The sequence below is a fragment of the Oncorhynchus gorbuscha genome, linkage group LG08 (genome assembly GCF_021184085.1).
Source record: "Oncorhynchus gorbuscha isolate QuinsamMale2020 ecotype Even-year linkage group LG08, OgorEven_v1.0, whole genome shotgun sequence".
Lineage (NCBI taxonomy): Eukaryota > Metazoa > Chordata > Actinopteri > Salmoniformes > Salmonidae > Oncorhynchus > Oncorhynchus gorbuscha.
Window position 1 is genome coordinate 52,179,101 of NC_060180.1, and position 18,557 is coordinate 52,197,657.

General features: G+C 44.6%; 1 protein-coding gene across 4 annotated transcripts in view; it reads right to left on the minus strand.

The window, feature by feature from the left end:
* Positions 1-2,807: 2,807 nt before the first annotated feature.
* Positions 2,808-18,557, minus strand: part of LOC124041798 (rho GTPase-activating protein 21-like) — an 86,508-nt gene continuing 70,758 nt past the window's right edge. For 3 of the 4 annotated variants that reach the window (XM_046359830.1, XM_046359834.1, XM_046359833.1), the window contains 8 exons: positions 16,435-16,596; positions 9,262-9,340; positions 9,028-9,101; positions 8,839-8,928; positions 8,564-8,728; positions 8,232-8,343; positions 5,562-5,593; positions 2,808-5,304 (listed from right to left, as the gene is read on the minus strand). In XM_046359830.1, coding sequence (XP_046215786.1) covers positions 3,673-5,304; positions 5,562-5,593; positions 8,232-8,343; positions 8,564-8,728; positions 8,839-8,928; positions 9,028-9,101; positions 9,262-9,340; positions 16,435-16,596 — 2,346 coding nt within the window. In that variant the 3' untranslated portion in view covers positions 2,808-3,672. The remainder of the gene's footprint in view (positions 5,305-5,561; positions 5,594-8,231; positions 8,344-8,563; positions 8,729-8,838; positions 8,929-9,027; positions 9,102-9,261; positions 9,341-16,434; positions 16,597-18,557) is intronic. The other variant, XM_046359831.1, reaches the window with a different exon arrangement.

An 18,557-nucleotide genomic window follows, 5' to 3' on the forward strand; every position in this document is an offset into this window, starting at 1 on the left:
AGACACCCTGCTTTTGCAAATAGGGGCTACCGTTCTCATACCAGACTGAACTGAAAAATGAAATAGGGTCCCCAAATAATGGGTACTTGACATGTAAGAGGTTAACACCGGAATCACGGAACAATCAGAAACGTTCTGGTGGTTGGTGAATTATGTAATTTGACGATGGTACCAAAAACAGGTACCACCCCTGTCGTCCATATTTACTGCATTGGAATTGATTAGCCATAACATTCGTAGGGGAACTTTTGTGCTAAAGACGTGTGTGGGGGAGAGGAGATGCAACTCACAGGCGGTGTTGACTCTGGTAAAAAAAAACAACTCGTAGCAGTGCTCTAAGTTCTTTTTCTGGACCAAATAAACTGATCACTGAGAGACCAGTAAACCCACCTGTGGATATCAGATGCTGTAGTGAACCACCCCAGCGGCATCCGTGTAGGGATGCAGCACAAAATATCCCATATTCCCTTCCCAAATATCATGGCTAATCAATTCCAATGCAGCACAGATGGAGGGAACATACAGTAGCTACCCATTGTTGGTACCATCATTATAAATGACAATTCACCAACAACTTTCCGAGGATTGTATCCATGATACTAAAACAGCAGTAGCATTTATTTCTCTTAATTGGGGTTCGTAATGTTCAGTATGGCTTTGAATTGATGTACGGTGGACATCCTTTCCAAATGAGGACACAATGTTTGATAAAAACTATTGACCTCTTTTGGGATTATTACATTCAGTAGGGCATTTATTTTCATTTGGAATGTAGCTCTCGTGTTGTGTTAGTCACTGTACTGTGCCTTACTACTAGGGGTTAACCAAGGTATTCATGTCAGGGACTATAAACCCTTCAATGGAAACATAACTTTTCATTTAAGAAAGATTGGTCAAAACCAGCCCTCAGTTGTCCTTCCGCCAACAACTGCAGGCACATGTGGAGCTCTATAGTTATATATAAACAAATATTGTATGACGCGTAATGACTTCAGTTGAATCGTTACAATCTGACCAGTCCGTATGTAGGAACATGTGATTTTATAACACCCATTATATATGTACTATAACACAGTAATATTGTGCTTGTATAAAATAGACACCTGAACATGTTCTGGCTGTTGTTAACTACATCAAAGGTTCTTGAGGCACATTCAGTGTATGTTTTCTAATTTGGCAAGTTACAATGTTTGGTTATTTGTTAAACAGCTTGAATGTCCGTCGAGATGTCATTTCTGTTAGTATTGTCCGTGAAAGTTTCTAGTCAGCTGATGTACAAAATGTATAAATCTTACATTGTTGAAAAGTCCTGAACTATGTGTGTGCGACTTGTACATAAAGCATTTTCAAATTAATCTGAGTACATTTGGTTCTTGGTGGCTTTGCTTTGCTTGGACACACTGCCCTCCAGTGGTCAAAAGGGGTTTAACTAAAGGACGTTAACTCCTACCAGATACAAGCAACATCAGTTATGTTAGGACACCATGCAAGAAACAGACCAATGCTCTTTAATAGGAACTAACTAGGGAGTGCAGGAGATTCTCAAACACCAGCCGTGTCCTTTTAGCCATTGATAAGATTTATTTCCAGTGTTTTAGGAGCCCGTGGCCCCTCCACTCAGAGAGTGAACAGGGTATATTGATACCAATGGTCCAGCAGTTCAATGAAGCCTCTTCATATGCAGGGCGGGATCTCTCCCAAGATAACCACTAGACTTAACACCCACACATACCATCAGGCTCCAATCAGCAACATCTCACAATACTGTACTTTTTACCTTACAAAAAAAATTCAATTTGATGGAAATGAAACAAAAAAGCAGCTAAAACATTGCATTTATATACACATTTAAGTTACTCTTTTTTTTTTACAGAAATATTTAAAATTCAAGTTGTGTTAAAATCCAAAATGCAAAAAAGGAAAAAGAAAAGTATAAAACATGTTAAGACCAGAGTGGAATGTCTAAGGAATGGAAGCCCAGCGTTCTTCTCCGTGTAAGACAGAACCTGTAGAATGACAGTGTTAGTCAACAATAAAAATGGCATTCGTAGTAACATCTTTATGCATCTCAACAAAGACGATATTGCACCCTTTACAGTTCATTGAGGCACTTTCTATTGCGAAGAAACATGATTTCAGATTTGATTATTCAATTTCTTCTCCCTCTCGATAATTTTGCAGCAGTCTGATGTCAGTAACTGACTGAAGCATGAAACCACAAGCATATCAACAAATACACAGCATATTGCAATAGAGGGAAGTAGTTGTTTACTGCTCCTTTTCTATCACTTAAAAGGGTGGAATAAAATGTCATTCTCGTATTTTCATGACGTCGTTAGTCCAGTGTCTTCTTGTCACAATGCACCTTGAGGCCACTTGACGGCGGCAATAGAGCACATATGGCAGTCCAAAACACAGGCTACCCCGAAAATAAAAGCTCCCTTCAAGTAGGTATAGATATATATATATATAGATATATATAGATATAGAGAGAGAGGGTGAGAGAGAGAGGAAGGGGGGAGAGAGAGGGAGAGAGGGAGGGAGAGCGAGAGGAGAGCGAGAGAGAGAGAGAGAGAGAGGAGAGAGGGAGAGAGAGGGTGAGAGAGGAGAGAGAGGAGAGAGAGGAGAGGGAGGAGAGGGAGAGAGGGGAGAGAGAGAGGGAGAGAGGGGAGAGAGGAGAGAGAGAGAGAGGGGAGAGAGGAGAGAGAGGAGAGAGAGGGGAGGGAGAGAGGGAGAGAGAGAGGGGAGAGAGGAAGGGGGGAGAGAGAGGAGAGAGAGGGTGAGAGAGAGAGGAAGGGGGAGAGAGGAGAGAGAGAGGGTGAGAGAGAGAGGAAGGGGGATATGTACAATTTCAAATGAGAACACAAGCAACTAAAGCTTCAGTCAGTATTACAGCACGTTGTACATTCTTCATTTGGTTACTGAAGGACTCACTTTTTACCAACAGACCCTCTTACAACAAACACAGCTCCACTGCAATACTTTTACAAACGTTCCCTGTACCTCCTAATCATCCTACTAGTCAGTTACTGTATCGTAAAGCCACTTAGCTAACCTTTTCACAATCTTTAGCGCCAGCCATGTTTACACTTCCTTACACCAATCAACCTTCAGACTCAGTTTATCCATGAGCAAGAGGCCCTCGAGGCACTACCTTCAGCAAAACAGGAATTTATGTTAGGAGTGACGATATCTCTACCCCAACACCCATCCCAAACTCTTTCATTTGTCATGAAAATGGAGAAAATATACCTACATCAATTTAATGTTTTGTTCCATGCCGTGTCGTGTTGAGTAACACAAACCACCCCTGTGAAGTAAACAGTCTAAGAGTACAAACATACACACCACCAAACAGACTCTTCGCACGCACACACACACACACACACACACACACACACACACACACACACACACACACACACACACACACACACACACACACACACACACACACACACACACACACACACACACACACACACACACACACACACACACACACACACACACACACACACACACACACACACACACACACACACACAGAAGTCACTTCACAGTACCTGAACATGCTCACCGGTCAATTACAAAATAAATCACCCACACCCATGGGTCTCAGACACAGACGATCAAACACATACACATCTCACAGACAGACGACACCCCCTCTCACAGGTACTGGTAGAAGCGAGAGTGGACCACCTGGGCACCAGAGAGTTTGTGTGGGTGTGCAGTGGCCGACAGGCTCAGGCTTTTATTCTGGGGGCCTGCGTCTCCGTTCAGTAGCGCAGCTGGAGCCGGGCGTGGTGAGAGGGGTTCTGAGAGGGACGACGACAGAGCCTCCTGGGCCTGGTTGGGGTCGGGGCTGCGGAAGAGGAGCGGCGCACCCTGGTGTTCAGTGAAGTCCAGGCTGACCTCGGGGTTGGAGGTGCGGTGGCGCTCGCGGGCAATCCACTCCCGGATGGAGAAGTCCTGGGAAGAACACTTTGGCTTCAGCCGGTCCACGGCCGATAGCTCCGCCCGCGAGCCCCCGCCCTCCTGCCAGTTCCCCATCACAGACAGTTCAGCAAAGTCCCTCTGGCCTCCCATGGTGTGTCTGCGTCTGATGTTCTTCTTCTTTTCCCTGCGTCCCTCTGGAGAGCGGCTCCGCTGGGTACCCACCCCGAACATGTCGTCTACGGACGTCAGCAGACGGAACTTCAGCCGGTCTGTAATTTTGAGACGCCACGCAGGATCAGCCCCCACCTCCAACTCGCTGCGGGAGGAGGAGCTAAGGCTGTCAATGGAACGCACCTTAACTGCCCCCGGAACACAAGACAGCCTAGTGGAGTCCTTGTCGCTCCGCCCTCCGTCCAATGAGGACTCGCTGTCAGTCTTCTGCCGCGCTGCTGACTTCTTCCTGGAGAGAGTGTCACATTCAATGAGTCTGTGGGAGGGGAGGGGCCTGGGGGCATCCGACACATCTGATTGGCAGATCTTCTCCACCGGCCCTGCTTCCTTCCCGCCCCCAACAAACACTGATAGGTCACTCTCACTATCCATCTCCATGGGCCGGCCCTCACTAATCAGCTCACTACGCTCATCATCAGCGTCGTCGTCTCCTCCCCTGCTCTCGGCCACCGAGCAAACCTCTGGACTGAGCGTGCTCAGATCGGCCCCTGTCAGGAAGGTCATGGAGGAGGTGGTGGAGTAGTCTGAGGTGATGGAGCTGACCTCTGCCCCTAGGCCGCTGGCCCCAGTCTCTGGCCCCAAGCCCCCCGTCCTGCCATGTCTCACCCTGGGACCTCTGACAGATGCCTGGGAGCTGGTGCTGTCCATGGTGCCCAGGTCTGAGACCTCGTCGTAGTTGGAGGGAGGGTCCGACAGGGAAGACTGGTGTGCTACCTGGCTGCGGTAGCCAAGTCTGGGGGACCGGGACGGTGAGGCATAGGGGGAGCAGGTGGAGGATGTACGGAAGCTGGGGGTGTGTTTGGGAGAGGGCTGAGACATGAGGCTGTCTGAACGGGACTCTTTCCCGTTGGTTTGGAACCTGTCCCCAGGCTGTACCCCTCTCTCGCTGACGTCCTCGACATCCCTCTCCTCCTCATCTTTTGTCTGGCTCTCTGGGGACCAGGCGGGGTGGAGGGCCTGGTGGCGCGGCTCTGGCTCCTCCTTCTTCTTATCAAACACGGCATCCAGGTCATCGTCAGAGCTGCTGGGCTGAGTCTTGTCCTTGGGCTTTTTACGCTTGCGGCTGACAAAGAAAGAAGAGAGCAGCATCTCCCTGCTACACTGGTCCTTCCCAGACCCCCACAAGCCCTGCTGGGACAGAGTACCAGGACGTCGTATTACATTAAAACACATAATTGTTCTTAAATGAGGAATTTCGCCAAGTCTGCTCTGAAACGGCATGGTCAATTGCTAATCACTCCGGATAAGACCATCTGCTAAATGTCTAAAATGTAAACGGTAGAACATTCCAGTGAGCAGGACAAGGCCTTTTAGATCTCTTTACTTAGTGAAGGTAATTAACATCAAATAGGAAGCAAGAGACAGCCAGACACCCCAGTGCCACATACCTTTGATTTGGAGGAGTCACTACACGTTGAATCTGTGAGAGAGGAGAGGGGCATTAGTAACATCCTTTAAGACACATATAACCTGAACAACAAGTATCAAGGGAGAGCGACTGTAGGGAGATCACAGGGTAGAGAGAAGAAGAGACAGAAACCTGCACCATGAGGGGGCAGTAGATTCAACAGACAGTGGAGATATTTGTAGCCCACAGAGATGGACGAAGGAAACGCTGAAGAAAGACTCCGCCCATGAGTGGAAGAAGAGAAGAGGAGGCCAGTAATGGAGGGATGAGAGGAAGAAGATGAAACCACGGCAGTGCGCATTAGGACAGGAAGCAGCTCATGCTCATAACAGGATGTACCCAATGGGACGACATCAACACATCACGGACCACAGGTTACGTCAGTCACAGTACATAGACAGCCAATAGCAACGGGGCATTCTATCCCAACTGAGAGGTATAAATCACAGAGGAAGGGATGACAAGTCTTCACAACCAGAGTTAAGGGGACAGAGCAGTGTTTAGGTCAGTAGTTCCACCCATGCAAGTTAGCCACAGAATGGACAGGTTGTGCAATATGTCCAGAGCTCGGTTTTACAATCCCTGTAGCACTCTCTAACATTTTAGTCTAAGTCAATTGAATATGACTGATGACCATAAACACTACAAAACAAGGACAGTACAAAAACCTTATCAAAGAAAATGTAAAAGAAACCATTTCCTACCGCATCAATACTACCACTATCAAGTCGTGGAGGGTACGACTTAAGTGTGTGCGCTTAATTTCGAGTTGTGTGTGTCCAAGTTGGGGTCAATTTCATTTAAATTCTTGTCAGCTGAATTGAACATGGAATATCTCCATATAGGAAATGTTATTTACCTGAATCAACTGGAATTTAGGTGGAATTGACTCGAACTGGTGCGTATATCAGTGTGCTACGCAAGGCTTTTGATGGGGGAGGTGGGTATTTGATAGATGTGGATGGTTGAGGCATTGGGGTAGAAGTATGTAGCCGTGAAAGACAAGGAGGTAGCTAGGTGGCAGTGTTTGGCTGTAGTTGGTGTTTCTGATGCTGAAAGAACAGTGGTTCATTGATAAGACTGGGGGTGAATCTCAGAAGTCTTTGCTAGATTTTTTTTAGCGTCCTTGCCCACCAAACGACAGAGGGAAGCAAGGAGAGATCTCCTCAAACCTTGTCCTCCAATACTGTCCTTGCTTCCATCTGACGTCTTGAGACGGGGAGAAAGCGTACAAGAAAATATGTTAGAGATTCACCCCTATGGTGTCTATCTCAAACGTGACAGGAGGGCAGAAAGAGGCTGAAGGGACTAATGCCATCAGAGCCACTTTGCTTACCATCTCACTGCTATCTATCTAACCACCCTAGTCTGTGTATATGGTGAGTGTGTGGGTCTAACGAGGTGCTGATCTCTCCTAGATGTCATTTTAGTGCGTTTGACAACAGCCAGCTCAGCCCAACACCACTACAACACTTACAACCCCCCGCAACCCCACTCGGACGCCATGACAGTAATGCCGCATGAGCGGGCGGTTGTGAAACCGTGGTTTGACCGTACCATGCTACTTGTCCTCGCGATCAGCTTTAGAGACAAGAGACAGCAGAAAGGCTTTCAGTAGAAAGTACAGCAGGCACTGCTCTGTATGTAACCTTCAGGTTATTAGGTATTTAGATTTTTGGGGGAAATATGAAAAACGTGCACACCGACAGGAAATGACAAAACATCGACTTCTCTTTCTTTCCGTTTTTCTTTTTTTTCTCTCCTCTCCTTCATGTTTCACCCCCAATTTAACAGAGCTGAGGGTTTCTGCAGACTAGGCAGCTACACTGGTGACAACACTCATCGTCCTTCTTCCTACAGTCCCAGCTGTCCACCACTGACATTACAGAGTCCACCAGTGACATCAGCGAGTGATAGACGCCGCCCACTTGGCCTGTGTCAGATTGGGTCAATGTGTGAGTGCTGGACAGGGACAAGGGAGAAAAAAACACACTACACACAAACCAAGGGTAGGGGTCAGAAGGGTTAACACTTCCACTTTGTTGTTTTGTTTGTTTGTTGTTTTTGGGGGGAAAGAACATGCCGGGTTTATGTGGGAGGAGGGGGGGAAGAAAAGAACTGAAAGAAAACGAGTCGTCATCTCAAGATAAGGAGGAAAGCACGGGGAGGAAAACAACGAGCAAAGAAAAAAAGGAAACATAAGAAAGCATAAGATGGAACTGGGAAAGAAATATAAAAATAAAAAAGAATTATGACATAACGAAACAGACCTTTATCCAAAACAAAAGGCTTAACAGCATTTGCAAACTTTTTTTTTTTTTTAGCAATTCCCAATTGGGTAACCCAAAATCCTTCCATCAAAAATGACTAAAATAGCTTGCCTCTTTACAAAAGCATGACACTTTTCAGTAGACTTGCTTAACTTTAGCATTTGATCATCTGATGGAAAGCAAACAAGAAGCCTCTTACTTTAGGACTAACAAACACATACATCTCTAAACATACACACATCTCCTGGAGCACTTTGCCTGAAGCTCATTAGTATACTTTGTTTTACACTTTAGTAAATCTGGTACATGTAGTCAAACTAGCAGGAGTGCTGTATTACATCCTCTCCAGGTGTGGTATCAATGAGCTTCAGCTGAGTTACCTGAGACTTCCCCAGGCGAGGAGGTGGTTGTGGTCCGGCCGATGTTGGACAGCAGGTGGTCGATGTTGGGCACGGGCTGAGACTGCACTGTACTCTCTTGTTCCACTGAGGTCTAGAGGAGAGAGAGATTCAACGAAGGAGATGAATGGAGATCGTGTTGAAGTAGAGGAGGAAAGAGGGATGGAGAGAGAACCTCAAACAACACTTCAGGCAACCTGCAAGACCAACAAACATCAACTACATCACACAACGAACATTTAACATTCTGTGCCATTACCAGCTGAGAGTAATGAGATTTATGTTTAGAAGTGAGAGAGCGAGCTGCTACGTACAACAGGGTCATCGTCCCCCTCAGTGAAGAACCAGTCGTACTGCTGAATGAGGTTCTCCACTATCTTGCACTGGTCTGGCATGTGGTTGACCATGTTGGTCATGTTGTCCTCAGAGGTTCTGACCAGGGTTGGACCAAACACGATGGCCAAGTTACGAGGCTCCATCTGGGGGGAGAGATGAGCAAAAGAGGCTTCCAGTCCAGTCCATATACACTAGGCCGCTACATTAAAAAGGCTCCATTTCTAAATACTTTTCAACTCTCAAGCGCACATACCTTATTTTTCTCACAGTTTTCAGAGACCAACTTGAGGTGTCCAGAGAGAAATTTGAGGGTTTCATAGTGGTGATCAGGCAATTCAAGAATCTGTGAAGAGGACCAACTTTCAATGCTAGAATGCAACAATTCAAACATTCAAATGCTACAGATCGAACATAAACCCTCATAGCATGAGCTGTAACTTACCAGCCTCTTGAGTTCTTTTAACCTCTCCACTGAGTCTTCTGTTCGATTGGCTTCAATAAAATCTGCATATTTTTCTGGAAAAGGAATATAAGAATCACTTAGTATCTCTAGTGACCAAGACCGAACATGGAGCAATAAGGCATACTATAAATAACTATGTGATTTATTAACAACTTCCTTAACACATTTTCTCTTCTTTACAGACATGCATTTACACTGTGTTCAGTGACTCACCATTTGTGAAAAGGGGCTCTGGAAGTTTCCGGAAGAAGGATTTCAGTAAACTACTGATCACGTTGAGGTCCCTCCATTTCTGTCAGGGAGAACAAGAGAGAAAAAGCATTAAAGACATTGTGAAGTATGGGAGAGATACAGTGCCTTCAGAAACCCATAGACTTTTTCCATATTTTGTTGTGTTATAGCCTGAATAAAATAAAATACAGTTTTTAATGTCACTGGCCTACACACAAATACCGCAATGTCAAAGTGGAATTATGTTTTTAGAAATTTGTACAAATTATTTCAAAATGAAATGTCTTGAGTCAATAATTATACAACTTATTTGTTATGGCAAGCCTAATTAAGCGCGTGTGTAAAAATGTGCTTAAGTCAAATAAGTTGCCTGGACTCACTATGTGCAATAATAGTGTTTAACATAACTGTTAATGACTACCTCATCTCTTTACACCAAACATACAATTATCTGCTCCCAAGTGGCGCAGGGGTCTAAGGCACTGCATCTCAGTGCTTGAGGCGTCACTACAGACACCCTGGTTCAAATTCAGGTTGTATCACAGCCGGACGTGATTGGGAGTCCCATAGGGCGGTGCACAATTGGCCCAGTGTCATCCGGGTTGGCCGTCATTGTAAATAAGAATTTAAATAAAGGGTCAATAAAATCAAAAATCTGTAAGATCCTCAGCCGAGCAGGGAATTTCAAACAGATTCAACCACAAAGGATATGGCATTAAAAAACAACGGTAGGAGGTAGTTGAGGTAATACATGTACATATGTGCAGTTTCTTTTGTTACTTTAAAGCCTTATTCTGAAATTGATTAAATTGTTTCCCCCTCTCATCAATCTACACACAGTACCCCATAATGACAAAGCAAAAATGTGGGGGAATAACAAAAAAAACATTTACATAAGTATTCAGACCCTTTACTCAGTACTTTGTTGAAGCACCTTTGGCAGCAATTACAGCCTTGAGTCTTCTTGGGTATGACGCTACAAGCATGGCACACCTGTATTTGGGGAGTTTCTCCCATTCTCTCTGCAGATACTCTCATCTCTGTCAGGTTGGATGGGGAGTGTTGCTGCATAGCTATTTTCAGGTTTCTCAAGAGATGTTTCATTCAAGTCAGGGCTCTGGCTGGGCCACTCAAGGACATTCAGGTCCCAAAGCCACCCCTGTGTTGTCTTGGCTATGTGCTTAGGGTCCTGAGACCCTGAGTGCTCTGGAGTGCTCCAGTCTCCCAGTCCCTGCACCACCGCATGATGCTGCCACCACCATGCTTCACCGTAGGGATGTTGCCAGGTTTCCTGCAGACGTGACGCTTGTGATTAAGGCCAAGGAGTTTCATCTTGGTTTTATCAGACCAGTCTCGTTTCTCATGGTCCTTTAGATGCTTTTTGGAAAACTCCAAGCGGGTTGTCATGTGCCTTTTAATGAGGAGTGGCTTCCATCTGGCCACTCTACCATAAAGGCCTGATTGTTGGAGTGTTGAAGAGATTGTTGTTCTCTGGAAGGTTCTCACATCTCCACAGAGGAACTACGGAGCTCTGTCAGAGTGAACATCGGGTTCTTGGTCACTTCCCTGACCAAGGCCCTTCTCCTCATTGCTCAGTTTGTCCGGGCAGCCAGCTCTAGGAAGAGTCTTCGTGGTTACAAACTTCTTTAATTTAAGAATGATGGAGGACACTGTGTTCTTGGGGTTCTTAAATGCTGCAGACATGTTTTGGTACCCTTCCCAAGATCTGTGCCTCGACACAATCCTGTCTCGGAGCACTACGGACAATTCCTTTGACCTCATGGCTTGGTTTTTATTCTGACATGCACTGTCAACTGTGGGACCGTATTTAGACCGGCGTGTGCCTTTCCAAATCATGCCCAATCAATTGAATTAACTACATGTCGACTCCAATCAAGATTAATAAACATCAAGGATGTTCAATGGAAACAGGATGCACCTGACCTCAATTTCGAGTTTCAAAGCAAAGGGTCTGAATACTTATGCAAATACGGTATGTGTTTTTATTTGTAATACATTTGCAAAAATCTCTAAAAGCATGTTTTCGCTTCGTCATTATGGGGTATTGTGTAGATTGATGAGCAAAAAAAAAGATTGAATCCATTTTAGAATAAGGCTGTAATGTAACAAAATGTGGAAAAAGTCAATGGGTCTGAATATTCAGTATAAACAGAGTAGCATCAGCATATGTGAAGTGTGAAAGTGTATGTGTGAGTATTTGGGGACTCAATATCCATGTGTGTGTGTGTGTCAAAATCAAATCAAATGTATTTGTCACATACACATGGTTAGCAGATTTTAATGCGAGTGTAGCGAAATGCTTGTGCTTCTAGTTCCGACAATGCAGTAATAACCAACCAGTAATCTAACCTAACAATTCCAAAACAACTACCTTATACACACAAGTATAAAGGGATAAAGAATATGTACATAAAGATATGAATGAGTGATGGTACAGAACGGCATAGGCAAGATGCAGTAGATGGTATCGAGTACAGTATATACATATGAGATGAGTAATGTAGGGTAGGTAAACATATAAAAGTGGCATAGTTTAAAGTGGCTAGTGATATATCTGCTGTTTCCTGAAGTCCACAATCATCTCCTTAATTTTGTTGACGTTGAGTGAGAGGTTATTGTCCTGACACCACACTCCGAGGGCCTTCACCTCCCTGTAGGCAGTCTCGTCGTCGTTGGTAATCAAGCCTACCACTGTAGTGTCACCCGCAAACTTGATGATTGAGTTGGTGGCATGCATGGCCACGCAGTCGTGGGTGAACAGGGAGTACAGGAGAGGGCTCAGAACGCACCCTCGTGGGGCCCCAGTGTTGAGGTTCAGAGGGGTGGAGATGCTACCTACCCTCACCACCTGGGGGCAGCCCGTCAGGAAGTCCAATACCCAGTTGCACAGGGCGGAGTCGAGACCCAGGGTCTCGACCTTGATGACGAGTTTGGAGGGTACTATGGTGTTAAATGCTGAGCTGTAGTCAATGAACAGCATTCTCACATAGGTATTCCTCTTGTCCAGATGAGTTAGGGCAGTGTGCAGTGTGGTTGAGATTGCATCGTCTGTGGACCTATTTGGGAGGTAAGCAAATTGGAGTGGGTCTCGGGTGTCAGGTAGGGTGGAGTTGATATGGTCATGACTAGTCTCTCAAAGCACTTCATGATGACGGAAGTGGGTGCTACAGGGCGGTAGTCGTTTAGCTCAGTTACCTTAGCTTTCATGGGAACAGGGACAATGGTGGCCCTCTTGAAGCATGTGGGAACAGCAGACTGGGATAAGGATTGATTGAATATGCCCGCAAACACACCAGCCAGCTGGTCTGCGCATGCTCTGAGGACGCGGCTGGAAGTCAGTGCAAAACAATTAAGATAAATAAATAAATAATATAATATAAAAAGGGATCCATGTAAACTGTCCGGATAGCCGTCTGATTAACTGTTCCGGTGCCATTTGATCCCAGACTTCACGCTCCGGTACCGCTTGCAGAGAGAACAGTGACTTGGGTGGCTGGAGTCCTTGACAATTTTTAGGGCCTTTCTCTGACAACACCTGGTAGGTCCTGGATGGCAGGGTGTTTGGCCCCAATGATGCACTACCCTCTGTAGCCCCTTGTGGTCGGATGCCGAGCAGTTGCCATACCAAGCAGTGATGCAGTCACTCAAGATGCTCTCAATGGTGCAGCAATATAACTTTTTGAAGATCTCAGGGCCCATGCTAAATCTTTTCAGCTTCCTAAGGGGGAAGAAGCATTGTCGTGCCCTCTTCACGACTGTTAGTGTGTTTGGACCATGATAGGTCCTTAGTGATGTGGACACCAAAGAACTTGAAGATTTCAACCCGCTCCACTACAGCCCCGTTGAGGTGAATGGGGCAGTGTTCGGCCCTCCGTTTCCTGTAGTCTTTGATACATTTTTCTTGCCCACGTTAAGGGAAAGGTTTTTGTCCTGGTTGCAAGGTCTCTGACCTCCTCCCTATAAGCCTCGTCGTCGGTGATCAGACCTTCCACTAACGAGTCGTCTGCAAACATGGTGTTGGATTTGCGCGAGGCATGCAGTCGTGGGTGAACAGGAGGGGACTGAGCACGCACCCTTGAGGGGCCCCGTGTTGAGAGTCAGCATAGCGGATGTGTTATTGCCTACCCACACCACCTGGGGTCGGCCCATCAGGAAGTCCAGGATCAAAGGTTGTAGAGGGAGGTATTCAGTAACAGGACCCGTAGCTTAGTGATGAGCTTGGTGGGCACTTTGGTGTTGAACGCTGAGCTGTAGTCAATGAACAATATTCTCACATAGGTGGTCCTTTTGTCCAGGTGGGCAGTGTGATGTAAAATAGAGAATAGAGGTCAACCGATTAAATCGGCATGGCCGATTAATTAGGGACGATTTTTTTTTAACATAGCATTTTTGGATGCCGATTATGGCTGATTACATTGCAATCCACGAGGAGACTGCGTGGCAGTGTTATGATCACCTGTTACGCGAGTGCAGCATCAAAAGGACCAGGTGGCTGCAAGGAGCCAAGGTATGCTGCTAGCTAGCATTAAAATTATCTTATAAGAAATCTTAACATAATCACTAGTTAACTACACATGGTTGATGATATTACTAGTTCAACTAGCTTGTCCTGCGTGTTGCATATTATCAATACGGTGCCTGTTAATTTACCATCGAATCACAGCCAACTTCAACTTTGCCAAACGGGTGATGATTTAACAAAAGCACATTCGCGAAAAAAGCTCAATCGTTGCACCAATGTACCTAACCATAAACATCAATGCTTTTCTAAAAAAATCAATACACAAGTATAGATTTTTTAAAACCTGCATATTTAGTTAAAATAAATTCATGTTAGCAGGCAATATATTAACTATGGAAATTGTGTCACTTCTCTTGCGTTCAGTGCCAGCAGAGTCAGGCTCGTTGCGAACAGTGTGAAGACTATTTCTTCCTAATAAAGACCGTAATTAATTTGCCAGAATTTTACATAATTATGACATAACATTGAAGGTTGTGCAAAATAACAGCAATATTTAGACTTAGGGTTGCCACCCGTTCGATAAAATACGGAACAATTCCGTATTTCACTGAAAGAATAAACGTTTTGTTTTCGAAGTAACAATTTCCAGATTTGAACATATTAACAACATATTTGCTCATATTTCTATGTGTTTATTATATTATAATTACGTCTATAATTGATATTTGACAGAGCAGTCTGAGCGGTTGTAGGCAGCAGCAGGCTCACAAGCATTCATTCAAATAGCACTTTCCTGCATTTGCCAGCAGCTCTTAGCAATGCTTGAAACACAGCGCTGTTTATGACTTCAAGCCTACTGTATCAACTCCCGAGATTAGGCTGGCAATACAATGCAATAGTGCCTATGAGAACATCCAATAGTCAGAGGTATATGAAATACAAATGGTAGAGAGAAATAGTCCAATAATTCCTATAATAACTACAACCTAAAACTTCTTAACTAGGAATATTGAAGACTCATGTTACAAGGAACCACCAGCTTTCATATATTCTCATGTTCTGAGCAAGGAACTTAAGTTAGCTTTTTTACATGGCACATGTTGCACTTTTACGTTCTTCTTTAACACCGTTTTTGCATTATTTAAACCAAATTGAACACGCATAGTTCAGTGTTGCTTGCCTCAAAGCGAGCAAAGAAGGCATTTTGCTAATCTGGTAGGCTCGTGTCACTGGGAAGCTCTTGGCTGTGCTTTCCTTTGAAATCTGTGATTGTTTGCAAAGCCTGCCACATCTGACGAGCTTCAAGAGCGGTTGTAGTAGGATTCGATCTTAGTCCTGTACTGACACTTTGCCTGTTTTTGAATTATTATACCTTTATTTAACTAGGCAAGTCAGTTAAGAACAAATTTGAGCCTTTAGCTCAGTACGATTGTTGCCTGTAATCCATTTCTTCTGGTTGGGATATTTACTTATAGTCACTATGGGGACAATGTTGTCAATGCACTTATTAATGAAGCTGGTGACAGATGTGAACTCCTCAATGCCATCAGATGAATCCAGTCTGTGCTAGCGAAACAGTCCTGTAGCTTTGCATCCGTTTCATCTGACCACTTCCACAGTGAGCACGTCACTGGTATTTCCTGTTTGAGTATTTGTTAGTAAGCAGAAATCAGGAAGATAGTGTTATGGTCCGATTTGCCAAATGGAGGGAGAGCTTTGTATGCGTCTGTGTGTGTGTGGAGTAAAGGTAATTTAAAGTTGTTTTTACCATCTAGTTGTAAAGGTGGTAGAAATGAGGCAAAACTGATTCGAGTTGTCCTGCATTAAAATGACCGGCCACTAGGAGCGCCGCCCCTGGATGAGCATTTTCTTGTTTGCTTTAGCGCCAGCATCGGTTTGTGGTGGTAAATAGAGACCCACGAAAAATAGATTCAAACTCAAAGTGTGTTATGTTTAAGGCAAATTCAACACAACACATTACTGAGTTCCACTCTCCATATTTTCAAAGCATAGAGGTGGCTACATCATGTTATGGGTATGCTTGTAATAATTAAAGACCAGGGATTTTTTCAGGATCAAAAATAAAAGGAATGGAGCTAAGCACAAGCATAATCCTAGAAGAAAACCTGGTTAAGTCTGCCGTCCACCAGACACTGGGAGATTAATTCACCTTTCTGCAGGACAATAACCTAAAGCACAAGGCCAAATCCACACTTGCGTTATTTACCAAGTGAATGTTCCTGAGTGGCCAATCTACATGAAAATCTGTGGCAAGAACTGAAAATGGTTGTCTAGCAATGATCAGCAACCAATTTGACAGAGCCTGAATAAATGTGAATATAATAAATGGTCACATGTTGCACAATCCAGGTGTGGGAAGCTCTTAAAGACTTACCCCAAAAGACTCACAGGTGTAATCACTGCCAAAGGTGCTTCTACAAAGTAGTCACTTAGGGGTATGAATACTTATGTAAATTAAATATCGGTATTTCATTTTCAATACATTTTCTAAAAACATGTTTTCACTGTCAATATGGGGTAGTGTGTGTAGATGGGTGGGTAAAAAAAATGTATATATCCATTTTGAATTCAGGCTGTAGCAAAATGTGGAATAAGTCCAGGGGTATGAACACTTTCTGAAGACACTGTATGCATGCGTGTCTGTCACTCACGTCTTCTTGGATGTCGATGTCACTCATCAGTCCTTTACTGTCCAGCTCCTCCTGCATGCTGGAGATGGCAGCGTTGTTTCCTGGTACTCTGTAGATCCCAGTGTACTCTAGCCCTCTTTCCTCTACCAGCTTACAGCACACATCCACGATGAGGGGAACAAACTACACAACACAAACAAAGTCTTTAGCATTATACATATTGTATAAACTAAGAAACAGACATCACTTTCATATACACAAAGCAGAACTTATACCGCACATATTAAAGGGAAATTTAACCGCTGCTCGTTCAGTGTATATGTCTGTCCATTAATATGTCATAAAAATCTATAACTTCCTCACTACAAGCAAATACGAGCGTTTCTGCATCTCAACGGCAGAAACGGGACATTCACATTTCCTGGTTCAAGCAAACTATAACATCCAGAATTCAGGACATAGTACCGCCCCTGTCAAGGTGGATCCAGTTTAACCATTTATTATTCTTTGCGTCGACAACAACTGTAAAGTAGTTAAATGTTGGCTAATCACCGACTCGTGTGTATCCCACAGACTAATCCGGCTGAGGATGACCTTGACGCCAGCTTTAGTAGTACAGATCCTGTAGACCCATTGGATGAAAGCGCTCAACATCATTGGACTCGGAAGAGGAAAATACCACATGGGGCTGGCAAGAGCCAAAGTGTATAGTCTGAGTCCAAGGTCATGGAGCTCGAACTTCTGACACACCAGCTGCCATTGCCAAACACAGGACAAGGTTCACGAGCTGAAACGCATTCAGGAACCTGGAACATTCAGCAAACACAACATCCATATTCAGATAGACTGATGTTGTAGTATAATATTGAATGCCTAGTATTCCTAGACACCGTGCTTCTACACCTGCATTGCTTGCTGTTTGGGGTTTTAGGCTGAGTTTCTGTACCAAACTTTGCGGTACAGAAAATGCTATTATTGCAAAAACGCTATTAGACTTTCATGGGCAATCGTTGTGTACGGTTTGTATTCCTACTATATCAGCTGATGTATGAAGGGCCATATAAAAAAATATATATTTGATGCAGGGAGCTGGTGTATCATTTCAACTAATTTGTTGGCAAATAAACATATTTCATTAAAATAGTAGATGTAGCAAATAAGTAGACATGGCTTGTATTTAAGACAATGTTTATTTGCTCTGGAGATCATGCTGAGTTTACATAGTATGCAGGTATAAAAATATTCTACTAACGCCTATAATAAATACTACAGTTCCACTACTTGCATATGGTGCGTTGGGGGTGCAGTGGTGTTCATAGTCACTCCCCACTTAGAGCAACCCCTACCCCCAAAAAAGCTGTATTGTCTGTATAAGAGAATTGCAAAAACGCTATTAGACTTTCTTGGGCAATTGTTGTGTACGGTTTGTATTCCTGCTGTAGCAGCACGATGCAGATCATCAACAGTTGGGCCCCTCAGGAGTGTGTCCTAAGTCCCCTCCTGTACTCCCTGTTCACCCACGACTGCGTGGCTAAACACGACTCCAACAGCATCATTAAGTTTGCAGACGACAACAGTGGTAGGCCTGATCACAGACAGCGATGAGACAGCCTATAGGGAGGTCTTCAGAGACATGGCAGTGTGGTGTCAGGACAACAACCTCTCCCTCAATGTGAGCAAGACAAAGGAGCTGATTGTGGACTACAGGAAAAGGCGAGCCGAACAGGCCCCCATTAACATTGACGGGGCTGTAGTGGAGCGGGTCGAGAGTTAAGTTCCTTGGAGTCCACATCACCAACAAACTATCATGGTCCAAACATACCAAGACAATCGTGAAGAGGGCATGACAACATCTTTTCCCCTCAGGAGACTGAAAAGATTTGGCATGGGTCCCCAAATCCTCAAAAAGTTCTACAGCTGCACCATCGAGAGCATCCTGGCTGGTTGCATCATCGCCTGGTATGGCAACTACTCGGCATCTGACCGCAAGGTAATACAAAGGGAATTGCGTACGGCCCAGTACATCACTGGGGCCAAGCTTCCTGCCATCCAGGACCTCTATACTAGGAGGTGTCAGAGAAAGGCCCCCCAAAAAAATCAGTTTTCTCTGCAACCGCATGGCAAGCGGTACCGGAGCGCCAAGT